Raw genomic sequence first — 13,583 nt, 5'->3', positions numbered from 1 at the left:
TTTGTTCACTGTGTCGTCTTTCCTTTACAAAATATACAAAAAAAATTTTTTTTTTATTTTTACATCTATCGACTAAACTACATTTTGGTCGTGGTATATTCAATTGATCACTGGCATTATTTCATATTGTATCTACATTTCAATGACATTAAAAATATAACATGAACACGTTCTTTTGACAAAAATATTCATTTAATATCGTTGATAAATTTGAAATTATTTAGGAAATATTTTCAGTACGAAATGTATTTTGAATGGGAGATATAGTTTTAAGTCTATTTATGGGGTTTCATCGCTAATTATATAATTAATTTAGTATGTACCTACAAGTACAAATTATTTTAAACTTTTAATATGAGTTATTATTCGGACTGCTTACATTTGAATCGTTAACTGTATCACTATCTGTTTTCGTATCTGTAATGTGTACATTTGAATTGGTTTCACCTTTCTTGTATGACACATTTTTAATACTACTATCATGATCGGATAAATTGTGATTGTCACTTTCATCTACATTATTTACAGATTCATTTTCAGATTCTCTATCTATTTTTTCACTATTTTTATCGGAAATCGTTTCAATACTATCTTTCATTGAATTTTCAGACATTGATTCTCTTTTTTCAATGATAACATCTACGCTGGGCTTATAATTATCTGAGTCCTTTTTTAAGTTCTTATCAGGTAAATCTGGTGGTCTTACTGTTGAGAGTGTGCTGGAAAGAAATGAAGATTGCAGGTTGTAGCCGGGTAAAAGCTTGGGTTGAAGTGGCAGCATCAGGTCTAAAGATCCAGTGGTCGCGGGTCTTGGTTGCAGTGGCGGGGCAGTCATCAAAGGTGGTTGTAAGGATGCTAACGAAATAGCACCACACTGCGTGTTTATGATTGGACTCTCAACTGGAAAATGAAACAAGACAAAAATTTATCACTTTTTCTTTTCGATGTGTATTTTTATATAAGATGATTTGAATGGAAACTGTTGCAAAAGCTTTAATGGCGTGAATACATACTTCCATTGTCAAGTATTACATTTTTATAATATAAATTATAAATAATCGGGTTTTTCTTCTCCTTTATTCCACAGACAATAATGACGTGCCTTTGTTTTTACAATTATATTTTTGTTATTCCTAATTTTTTTACTTACGTTCCTGCTTGTCAGTATTCACTAAGTTTCTTACGGTATTTTTAATTAAAATCTTAGGTTTTTAAATATTTGTATCGCTCTGGGGTCACCAACATTAGGCCCTCTGAGGGGTCTGCCAGTGCGGGTGAACTAAAGCCTTGTAAACAATCGGTTGATCCTCTTATGTTAGTTACTTTCTTTTTAGTAGTTTTAAGTAATTTATTCACCCTTTGTCATTATTTAACTTTCAAAAAAGACAAACATTTTTAAGGTTAAATATAAACTTTTGATTCTGCTAAAACAATTGGATTTTGGATAGGGTATAGCATATATTAACTGACAGAAAATAGGCTGTACTCTTCCTCTTTAAAAGCTTTTACTACCTATTTCAAATCACCCTGTATAATCAGCAGTGAAACATATATTTTAAAATAGTTTTTTTTTGTTATCCAGATAAATAGGTGATAACTTAAAATCATTCTAGACTGTAATCATTTACTTGTGTTTTTTTATCATTTAATGTTAACTGTATATGTTGATATGGCAACTTTGATGAATGAACTGTTCTTAAAAAATCATTTTAAGTTTAGAAGTGAACGAAGTCATATGAAACGTTTATGATTACCTATTGGTGCCCTTGCTTGCAAAGGTTGTGTAACAGGTGGTGGTCTAAGTAGATTTGGTGGACCCTGAAGTGCCAGGCTGATCATGTTCATGCCATTTACACCTGAAAGTATATTATAACTTGAACAACGTTTTTTCTAAAGTAATACTGAACCTTCCGCTTCATAATTTAAAGTTTAATTTCTTTTTCTTTCATATATGATGTGATGCCATCTAGTGTTCACCACATCTAACCTAGTAAAGCTTACCGAATTTATTATTCGCCGGTGAAAGATCCTTAAGGACAACCGGGTGTTTGACTGCATTCACCCTCCGATTGGAGGCGCTAGCGTCGCGTTTCCTCCGTGGCTGTTCCACGGGTAAAACTCGTCGCCTTTTCTTTGGAAGTTTTGACCTCGCCTGCCAACAGATGTCGTTGTTAAACATTTTGATTTTAAGTTATATTTTTATGCAAAACTTTGTTGAAATTAATAATATTTAAAAATGTTGAATGATTTGTATCTTCTTGTATCGGTTCCCTGATTTAAAAAAAAATTAAAAATCGAGTAATACATCACCATCACCATCATTTAAGCTGTAGAAAGTCCACAGCTGGACCTAGGCGTCTCTAAAAGATCTTTCGATGATATACAGCTTTTTTTGACAATCTTAACAAGATCATTTGTCGACCTTGTGGATAGATTTTTAAGCTGTGCTCGCCGATTCGTAGTTTCCTCTCCAGAAACTTAAGGTCCTAGTAGCCATCTGTTCTGCGTGCCATGTGATCTGCCCAATGCTACTTCAAATTCTCTATCAGCTAGGCTTTAATGGTACTTTTGTTTCTCTACAGGTTTCGTCGTTCCTGTTTTGATATCGCAGAGAATTTCCAAAAACCAACCCTCCGCATAGCTACTTGAGCGAAAGTGACCTTATCAATAAAGCCTTAAATGTGATGAAAAAAAGAAAACAAAAGTGTACAACTCAAAAAAAATAATTAAATCTGTGATAAATGTAGTTTGAAAATAGGAAAGTAAAAAATAATTTACTAAAGATTGTAAACTCTCAGTGTTCTGGTGGTAAGGTGATGAATGAAAGGATTAGGATAAATGAAAGGAAGGAGAGAAGTTGTGAAGAACAAAATATTAATGAATAAATAAAATTCAAAAGGAAAAAGATGAGTACACATAATATATATACACACCTAAAACATGGGAAAGTATGAAAGACCCCAAAATATGTTAAATATATCTGTTTTCAATTGTTAATTTGAGATACACATGGGATGCGTAATGGGCGTCATTGCTTTTACTACAATTTCATAGTAAAACGTTTCTTATATATCAGTTTAACTTTCTATCTGATATACGGTAAACTGAAAAATGTGTCCTAAGGATTATATCGCAGCATCGCAATGAAACATGAAGTGAAATAACAAAAACAATTTTAGGAAATTGGATAATCCAATTAGCAATTTTTTTTTTTTTTTTTTTTTATTAATTCTAATTTGTATCGCTGGTGTTTTTTTTTACAGTATTTATCTTTCGCTTTAACTAAACGCAGACAGTTGGGAGAGGGTTGCCGCTATTTGATACGGATCTTTCTTCTCCCAGCTGCGAGGCACGACAGCGTTTTATATTATTATTACAATTTTTTTTTTTTTTACACAATTTTCACTTATGGGTAAATACAGCTAAAATTTATACATATTAACAATACAATTTGGAATACACAATTATATATTAGTTGCTACATTATTTTATTTAAGTCGCTGCCCAAGCGCTACAGACTGTTAAATGCCTTGAGATTTAGGACAATGTGCCGGGCCAACTCATCAAAAGATTCTGCTGTAGATTTTTTCTTGAGAAGGTCCGGTAAGCTCCAATTAGCAATTAGCGCTAAGTGATTTAAGACATAGAGTACTTAGACGCATATTGTTTTGTAGGTTATTAGCGGTAGTAAATTTCCGCAAGTGGGCAATTTGTGCCGCGTCTGATTAAATTCGCAAGCCTTACCGGTGATTTGTTGGTTCAATCTCTACCGCCTTTATTAACTGAACCGTTAGCAATAAACTTAATCTTGACTAACCAGAGGTGTTTACTTGCGCTTTACTTTTAATTAGGTCGAAGTTTTTAGCATTTGCAGGAAAATCTTAATAGCCTAAAAAGAAAAACGCGTGATAATGCTGTTAAATGATCTCTCCCCCCTTTACCCCTCTAAAGGTTTGCATTAGGGCACAGTCTAGTAACTGAGTATGTATATATATATACATATATATATATATATATACATACAGAGAAAGGGAGAAAAACATACATAGATAAATGTGGTTAGTAAAACTCTTTATTAGTGATACAACCAGGCTTATTCGAAGTGAAGCCTTCCCGGCTTAAGTTTCCTTACTTAATTACTCACAAGTTCTGACATGTGACAAGTTATCCGGAATAGAATTTAATAACGAAACCCATGAAACAGGCGGCGTGACTTGCGTTTTGAAAATATCAAATAACAAGTAAACACTTGGTTAATTAATTTAACTTTAACTACATTTAATAACTTACATTTACATATTAAAGTTATTTATTTAACATGGTAACTACGGAATTATTTGCACGCGTGTTTAAGCTACTGTTGTGTGGTGATATAGACCGTAAGAGACCATTTTTAAACGGTTTTATTTAGTTCGACCCGTACGGAATTTATTTGGATCAAAATTAGAAATTGAAATTTAAGCACCTTCTCGTTGAACTGATTTGAAATTTGGTACACACATTTAATTTAGATGACAATACAATATAATAAAATCAATGACATTATAAATCTAAGATGGCCGGTATCAAATGAAAGGGCTACACTAGTAAAACACGATGATTATGTCAAAATTAAAAATTCAAGATGGACGCCGTTCCAATATGGCGGACTAAGTACATATTTTTCCACAACCACTACAATATGGGTATCAAAAAACTGTTTAACTTAAAAGTTTTTTAAATGTATTTATTTATTGCGACGTAATGTCATATTTGTCCATAGATACTGTCGATTTAATTCAACTGTCAATCTATAAATAAATGGAATAGTTATCGCTTTTTAGTTTAAATTAATCACTGTCATATTGCTGCAGAAATAAGGGAGAGAAAGCTAATTTTCTCTACTCACACGATGTAAGCTATGCTTAGGTCAATAAGGCCGCGTGCAACCGTGTTAAACAATTGTCTTTCAAATTATGATGATCTTAGTCAAGAGTCATTTTCTACAGTTTGGCTCGTACAGAGATAAATGAATTTAATTTAAATTGTAAATGCTGTTAATGTCTTAGATAAAATTTAAAAAGTAGAAATAAAGTAAAATTAAATAAAAATCTGGTTTAAATATATACAACTATGCCCCGTGACTTTCTTCGCTGTGGAACTGTACTAAAAAATACAGTACATGGCGATAAATATTGCACATCGACCTTTGAAATGAGGCAATCGGCTTATTTCGGCTTCGTAAAGCGTTGTCTCTGTCGCACGATATACAACGACTGACAAAACATCACATAGGTAGTGTGAGACAGATATAGTAATTAACAATAAACATTGTGGACTTTTAAATCATTACGTCATTTCAACGCTTCTAGCTTCATTTCGAATTTAAATATATACAAATAGACTATTTAATTATTATAGAATATTTAATGTAAATTGTGATAATTATGTTACATATATTCATTATTTAAAAAAGGATATTTGTTCTAACTAAAACTTTATTTACTTATTTATTTTATATTAATATTCTTCATTGTACACGATAGGATACATTTAAATAGTTTCACAATGATATACAAAAAAGTACAATGGGCAGTCTTATCACACAAGGCAATCTCTTATAGACAATAGTATGGAAAAGGTAAAAGAAGTACTAATATTGAGTAGTTTATGTTTACAAAACATACGTATTTACAAACGTACATAAACATATATAGATATACATACATACATATTTATATAACATATATATTTATTATAAATATAATACAATAATAAATAAAAAAAACATCAAACTGATTTCGATCGCACTTGCTTCAGAAAGAATAAAGATACAGACGAATAACAAAAAAGAAACGAATAAACAGATAGATAATCATAGGTCTAATAAACAGTTCTTAACCATTAACATAAAAATAGGTGGTGAGTAAGAAAAGGACCAATATTTAGCCACTTCCGCACATGGAGTGGTGCATTTCGCATCGTTTGCCGCATGCGCATTTATGTGCGGGCTGGCGGGCGGTGCACTTTGTTGCACGACTACCACTGCATGTGCAGAAGTTGCTAAATATTGGTCCTTTTCTTACTTAGGATGGACTTCCGCAAGGTAACGCCTGATTCCATTAAATAATAGACGGTGAGTTAGCACGTCTTATATTCACCGACAAATAATTCCACAATTATTTTAATATCACTTTTACGTTCATTACCAAATGAATGTATATCATACTTCAATATGAACCTTCAACAAATTAAGACCTTTTTATAGTTACTTTTACAATATCTTTACATATGCAGAATAAATAATACACATGCTTTATTGTCACTAAAAATCTTTTGCACTGTAATAGGATTTTTTTACAAGTTTTTGTTATACAGAACCTTTTATCCACATGAACGTGTGAATCAAATTAAAATACACTCAATTACATGTTGAAGTTATGTTAAATAAAATAGTAAAATAAGGTACAAGATAAGAAAATAGTTTTCAAATAAAGTATATACTAATATCAATGTTAACAAAATTGCCAAAATCGATATATCGAAATTGGTTCCAAAAGTCTACAGTAATAACATTGTATTATTCCTTCCAAAACCCGCAACAATATATGTAACAAAATGCTACATTAATAATATTGAATTGTAAATAAAGTAAACAAATATTATCTTGTGTTTATAGACGAAAAAACCTTTTTTACCACCCATTATCTCTGGAATAATTCAACAGATATTTGGATAGAATATATCAATGTTTCGTATCATATAAAAACAATTTATACATTACGCTTAACTGTGCATATCATTACATTAATATATAATGTTATGAATTTGTCTTTAAGGCATATTTTAAGGTTTTATTTGACCCTAAATGTTGTTTCAGCTCATAGACACCCACCGCAACGCAACCCGAGGGATATATCATAATCGCAGACGATCGCAATATGGTATGCAAAGGTAATTAAACAAAGTGTGAATTATATAAGATTGTACACCAGGAATCGAACCCATGGCCTACGATCGCAAATCTGTACTATACAGTTGGAGTACCACTGCTGCGAAGAACACACATGCGTAATGTAGACAGATATACCTGTTGAGGTCAAACAATTTCAGCCCATATGTCTCGACCGCATAGCATAGGCCTCCCTGAAAGATATCTATAGAGAGACATATCATAATCGCCACACAGGCAGAAGGATTGGCGATCGCAATGTAGTATGTACGCAGAGCGCGGTGCTGCCTTTTCTCTATAATGTTTGTGAGCAGTGACAATCCTATATAATTAAACACAAAGTGTAAATTATAAGACTTTATTTTAAAAATCGTAATATATATATACTCTGTCACTAGACTATGCCATAATGAAAATCCTTAAGGGGGTGAAGGGGGAGGGTAAAAAGGATGATGATGAACATCAATTAACAGCGTTATCACGCTTTTTTCGTCTTAGGCTATTAAGATTTTCCTGCAAAAGCTAAAAACTTCGACCTTATTACAAGTAAAGCATGTATGTATTGTTTTTTTCACAATTCTCGAAATTTTTAAATGGACTTCTTATATTTATGTTCTTTTAATGTTATTTTAAGTTGTAATAACCAATAAATCATATTTTATGAGACGTGGTCACTAACAACGGGCCTCATGAGAAGTCTCTAGGTCACATAGAGAGCAATGGATAGGGAAAGAAATAAGGATTTACTCGGAATTTCATTGCAAGATCGTATCAGATATGCGGAGACCAAGGACCAAGATCATCAATGCAGCTTAAAGAATTGACCGTCTGAAGTAGCAGTAGGAGCACGTGCAAGCGGTGGCCTTTGGAAAGGCACCCCACTTGAAGGATCGATGAGAAAGTTAAAGAGCGCAAAACCAGTCATCGAGGCGATCTCTGGCGGAGCCCTATACCTTGAAGAAGTGTACTGTTTTACAATACACTCATATGTAAGGTTACGAATAATTCCTATCATAGCTTAAGTGATTTTTAGATGATAAGAAACTATATGAATATATATCTCTACTATTGTATTAACTATTGCGAAGTTCATCAACAAAATATTCCGTTACAGTTTGTGGTTCTACTCAAATCGGGGCGCGTTAGGGATCCTCAAAGTTTTAAATTGAAGAATGCTTTTATAGGGGCTTTCAATATGATTGTAACTCTTATTCTCATGATGCACTAAAGTGATCTTTGGCGATGAATTAATACTACAATTAATTTTAGTTTTATGTATGTATGTGTGAAATGTAATGTGGCGAAAAAGTAATGTCGTAATGTGGAAATTTATTATGTAGATGTATAAAGAGTTGGTAACAAGCAATGGAATATATCTATATCATAAATATGAAAGTACTATGAAATTAGGCAATATTTGTAAAAATTAAGGCACGTTCACATTATGACATTACTTTTGCGCCACCTTATATGTCTTGATGTAAGCAGAATTTGTTACTTTGTAAATAAAGTCGCAGTACATATTACCTCTTTATATCGAACCTCCTTTGTTGTTTGCCTTACTTCGGTCGGCTTAAGTTACCCTTGGCTAAGATAACGAATATATACGTCATATTCAATTGATGTTTTATCTTAATATGGATAAGTAACCTAACTAACTTTATTACGAATAAGAAGGCTGTATTAATTTCATTCACTTTGAGAGTTATGTGGTATCTTTATTATATTACATAGTTTTCTTTTACAATATTTTCTTTAAACATTTTGTCTATGTATAGTGAATTATTAAACTCCTAAACAGTAATTCTGAAATTAAAAAGTGACATTTATAAAACGTGTTACTTTGTAAATTAAACAAATGATTACTTACTAAAATAAATAATCAAATTAGAAATGTGTCGTGTTTTTGCAACTGCACGGCATACCGTACAAGAGACCCCAAAATTACAATGATTTTTTGAAAAATATCGATATCATTTCATGGGTAGATGTCCATAGGTGGACATAAGCCTCTCTTCGCGTTTTTTTAAAGACCCCTGCTATTGGGGACCTCTTGTTCCTCTAAATCTCGTTTATGGGACAGGGACGTTTTTTCACGCGGCAGCGGCGATCCGTGCTTTATAGCACTATATAGCACGGATACCCGCTGGTGCTTTTCAGTTCAGAAGTGGAGATAGACTGGCAAGCTTTGCGTAGAACTCTTCTCTCTCTTTCTTCTCTTTCTTTTAAGCCGATCACCCACTACAAGACATAGGCTTCCAACGAAAATGTCTAGAGGTTGATATACCATATTCACCACGCTTTCCAGGCGGGTTGACAATCACAGTACAGAACACAGAGGTAATTGATATACAAAGTATGAATTATATAAGATTGTATATCGTGAATTGAACCCGCATCCTTCGATCGCAAGTCTGTCTTCTACAGCTGGACTACCACTGCTGTGTAGAACGCATATGCGTAATACAGACAGATAATCCCGTAAAGGTCTATAAGAATAAGTGTCGGATGCTTCTGATTATATTGGTAATCTATGGTGAAGGTCTATCTCCAGCAGTAATCATCATACGATGATGAATTTATCACTTAATTCACTCGTAGCAACTAGGTTACTTATATCGAAGCAATAATTGTTTGTTATTAAAGCGATCACTTTGAAATAAGTTTATTTTTTATCTGCGCAATAGCGAATACCACGTAAATTAATATATGTCGAGGCAGTAATAAAAAAACAACTTTTAATGATTTTGATTTACAGGAATTCTTTTACATTATCTTATCAAACATTATCTTTTAAATTTCTATTAGAATCTTTGATTTATTATATTATCCATGTAAACATTTTTCACAATTTTAAAACTACGTTGTTATCTTACGTCGAAATCATGATTTATGATAAATCGATCCAATGATATAAAAATATTTAGGTCGCTAATTCTAATGTATACCCCTTTGACCTTTTAAACGTCTGGTTTAAAGTTGAATTCAGGTCAAAAAGCCATCACAGCTATTTCCACTTAAATTCAAATATCAAGATTGATATTTCGTTTCATAATTTCTATATCAGCAAATTCGTTTATTAGTCAGAAATAGAAATATCTTTTTGAAACTCATGAAAGATATCAAAGCAATAATAAATGAGGCAAATAATTTTGTCTGTTATTGAATTATAAAAGATCACATTCGCGTTTGTTTTGATTAAGTTACCATAATTTTATGAAGTTCTTACTAAAATAAAGAAAAGAAGTTGTAATTTAAACATTTCTTATCCATTTGAAATATTAATATATATTAGAAAAATATTTTGTAGCTATAAGAATTTGACATTTGAAAGTGACAGTGGGCAGAGTACATAGCTTGTACAACCGATGGTCATTGAAGTTGAAAGGTTCTCGAGTGACAGCCAATAAGAGAACCAATGACAGGTTCGCGGTACATCACTAGATGTCGTGGTATTGTCTGATATGTTTTTTTTTTTAATATTTCAACTGGCCAGTTCGTACAAACTTCTTAACACGTTCACTGCGGCTTGAGGCCGATTCAGCCTCATGGTAGACTTTGCACTGGTGCGGCGCGTAAAACTCGTGTTTTCTCTTTAGTGCGGCGGCTGTTTACACTCAACCGTATGAGGTATGACAAAGACAAATATAGCTTTCTTTATGTCTGCGAAGCATTGACTCAATATTGTAAAAAAATATTGATGAACATGAGGCAGAAAAGGCCTCAACCGCACTACTAGGAAGTTCAGCTTGAGGCTGATTCGACCTCAGCCGCACCAGCTGAAAGTTCTTCAAAATTGGGCCCGCAGTGAACGTGTTAAACACTTAATGATGACTTCGCGTAACATCGGTCAATCAATTTAAAAAAAAAAACCTATGTAGATATTGCATATACAAGATGATCAATTCTTGCAACCAAAACTTTTTTACAGAGGATATATAGCTTATTCGTCAGCCTGAAGCTTTTAAGATTTTACATCTATTTTCAATCCCCATGTATAAAGTCCCTTAAAAACTAATGTTACATTAATTTATTTCAGACAGGCAAATATCTTATAGCTGAACTAAATCTGAAACGATAGATAGTAAACGAATATTAACCTTTAACTATGGACGTCATTTTTTTGTCACACTACCATGGACGCGCGGTCTCTCGGACCGCTATGTTCTGAAGTCCAAATATTACGTAAATATTAATTTTATTTGTACACTATTGTATTTATTGATTTTAGGTATATTAAAATTAAATAATTTCAAGGCTTTTAATCAATCTTTCTTTATTTGTAAATAAAATAAAGCATACTAACAATTAAAGGCACTTTTTGGCAAACATTTACTAGAGATCAATTTTAAGACGAAACACTCGAATGAATTAAACTTTTTAGAAAAAATAACAATCAAAACTATAAATCTGAGGTTTATCCTAATATAAAAACGAATAAAAGTCTACTCAAATTAAAATACAAAATTTTTGACATTGGTCCAATTGTTTAAAACTATTGGCAGTCCTTGCACAAGGGTTTGGAACACTGTAAACATATGACTTGCCTACAACTTATATAAGTGTAATTGGACTTTCTCTTTAGTTTTGGTGGACAAAGACGACATATTTTTCGCTTTAATGAATCACTCTCCTGGCTAGGGGGTTCATCTAGGAGCATATCTGCCCCTAATAAAATTCGCCTCATTGTCATTTTCAATTCGTTGGAAATATTCGGTTTTATTGCTCGTCTTTGCATATGCGGAACGACTAAAAAGATCGTGCTATTTTTTTTAGGAATACTCCACTTTCTATTTTTTTGCTCTGGTGCTTATTGTGTAGTACACGAGCATTTATACCACACAAGTTAAGAATGCGATATAAAATGAGCATAGGCCATCTTCTCGTTCAATATTCATTGACATTTTGAATGAAAATAACATAAAACAATCAAATTAAACAAAATCATCGTCTATATTATTTACGCAGGAAACGTGGACGTGCGGTCCGACAGACCGCGGTTAAAGTATAAAGTAAAATAACTCAGCTAATTTGTGGCCGCCGACACAACTTCTCGTCTCAACATACGTATCGGCGCTAAAACTAAAGCTACTGAGAGCATTAAACGCAGGGAGCAAGGGGAAAGTGGTAAACACAAAAATTACAAACTGCAAGCGGCCTGTGAGACCGCGCGTCCACAGTTAAAGGTTAAACATGTACGCATTTTCTTATTACATTATTTATTATTACTGAAATTATTCGTTTTTGTATAGTGTGTACAATGTGTTATTTACCGCAAATGATGTATACATTCACCTGTTTGAACCTTTAACATCTATCACCTATATACGATTTTGTTACCTTTAAAAAAAGGATCAAGGATCTTTTTAACACAAAACAAGTTATTTTTAGAGTATTTTTATAACGCAAGTCATGGAGTTAAATTATTGAAGGCGTTGCTGAATGATTTACGACATCAAGGTAAAAGGTAAGCTGCCAATATTATCCCACATCTTGAAGTTTAAAAAGGTCAAACATTATATTATTAATATATGTGTCAGTGATAATGAAAAATTTGAAGTTTATATTGAAATACAAGCTGCATCACAAAGTGCTTGCGCTTATTGAACAAAATTTATATACATTATTAAGAAAGCAAAGGACCAGTATTTAGCCATTTCCGCACATGCAGTGGTAGTCGTGCAACAAAGTGCACCGCCGGCCAGCCCGCTGATAAATGCGTATGCGGCAAACAATGCGATTCACATAACTGCCACCGCCAAATCACCCAACACGTGTTTGACCCCTCCACGGGGCATCTTCAGGAGTTATGTTACAGAGAGACTCTGTGTTTGGCACTAATCGGTGTCAAGAAGGCACTAAAGGTGGCGGGCGGTGCACTTTGTTGCACGACTACTGCTGCATGTGCGGAAGTGGCTAAATATTGGTCCTTTTCTTACTTAAATTAGAAGTAATTAACACAGCTTGTAAACATGCAAGTTGAAATGACTATAGATAGTATTGCAGTTCCATTCTCTTTCCACAGAGGTGCTTTTTTAGGCATAAAGTTCCACGAGATATATAGGCCCTTTGATTATTAGTTATAAATCTTAAATTAAAAGTATTTTATTAAATTAATCTTATCATAGCATTCAAGAGTTTTTAGTCGATATAAATGTGTGGAACTTGATTTCTTGACTTATTTACATGATAGATATCATATAATGTACTTCATAAATGTATATATATATACTCCTTACCATCGAAATATATTTATTCAAGTAGACTTGATGTCAAAGAGGCTTCAATAACTTACTTCGTGGGTTGTCAACCCCGACTAGCTTACACAACCCCTCTACAACGATTGACTTCGCGTCCTCAGAATCAGGCGTTATTTTGTTTAAATTCATCCTAAGTAAGGAAAGAACCAATATTTAGCCACCTCCGCACATTATTTTCCGTTCCGCACATTATTATTATTAATGTGCGGAAGTGGCTAAATATTGGTCCATTTCTTACTTAGTCCCTAAAATGTTGAAAAGTTACATCTCTACCGTAAATTAAAACCTAGATGATAGATAGATTTAGATGGCTGATATGCCTTAACGTTTCTGAATTGGTGGCTATAGACAGACAAACGCAGCTAAGAATGCCCGCCCATAGAACTGACAAA

At 33.0% G+C, this 13,583-nt stretch overlaps 1 protein-coding gene across 1 annotated transcript in view; it reads right to left on the bottom strand.

Annotated features, from left to right (window-relative positions):
- Nucleotides 1-349: 349 nt before the first annotated feature.
- Nucleotides 350-13,583, bottom strand: part of LOC137919030 (potassium voltage-gated channel protein Shaw-like) — a 170,235-nt gene continuing 157,001 nt past the window's right edge. The window contains exons 8-11 of the mRNA XM_068761993.1: nucleotides 2,002-2,152; nucleotides 1,755-1,856; nucleotides 612-900; nucleotides 350-560 (exon numbers count right to left, since the gene is read on the bottom strand). Coding sequence (XP_068618094.1) covers nucleotides 350-560; nucleotides 612-900; nucleotides 1,755-1,856; nucleotides 2,002-2,152 — 753 coding nt within the window. The remainder of the gene's footprint in view (nucleotides 561-611; nucleotides 901-1,754; nucleotides 1,857-2,001; nucleotides 2,153-13,583) is intronic.

The sequence above is a fragment of the Battus philenor genome, unplaced genomic scaffold, assembly GCF_028537555.1.
Source record: "Battus philenor isolate CCGP_79_NKW_IND1 unplaced genomic scaffold, ilBatPhil1.0.hap1 SCAF_15, whole genome shotgun sequence".
NCBI classification, from domain to species: Eukaryota; Metazoa; Arthropoda; class Insecta; order Lepidoptera; family Papilionidae; genus Battus; species Battus philenor.
Note: the sequence above shows the minus strand (reverse complement) of the source record. Positions and strands in the feature narration are given on the sequence as shown.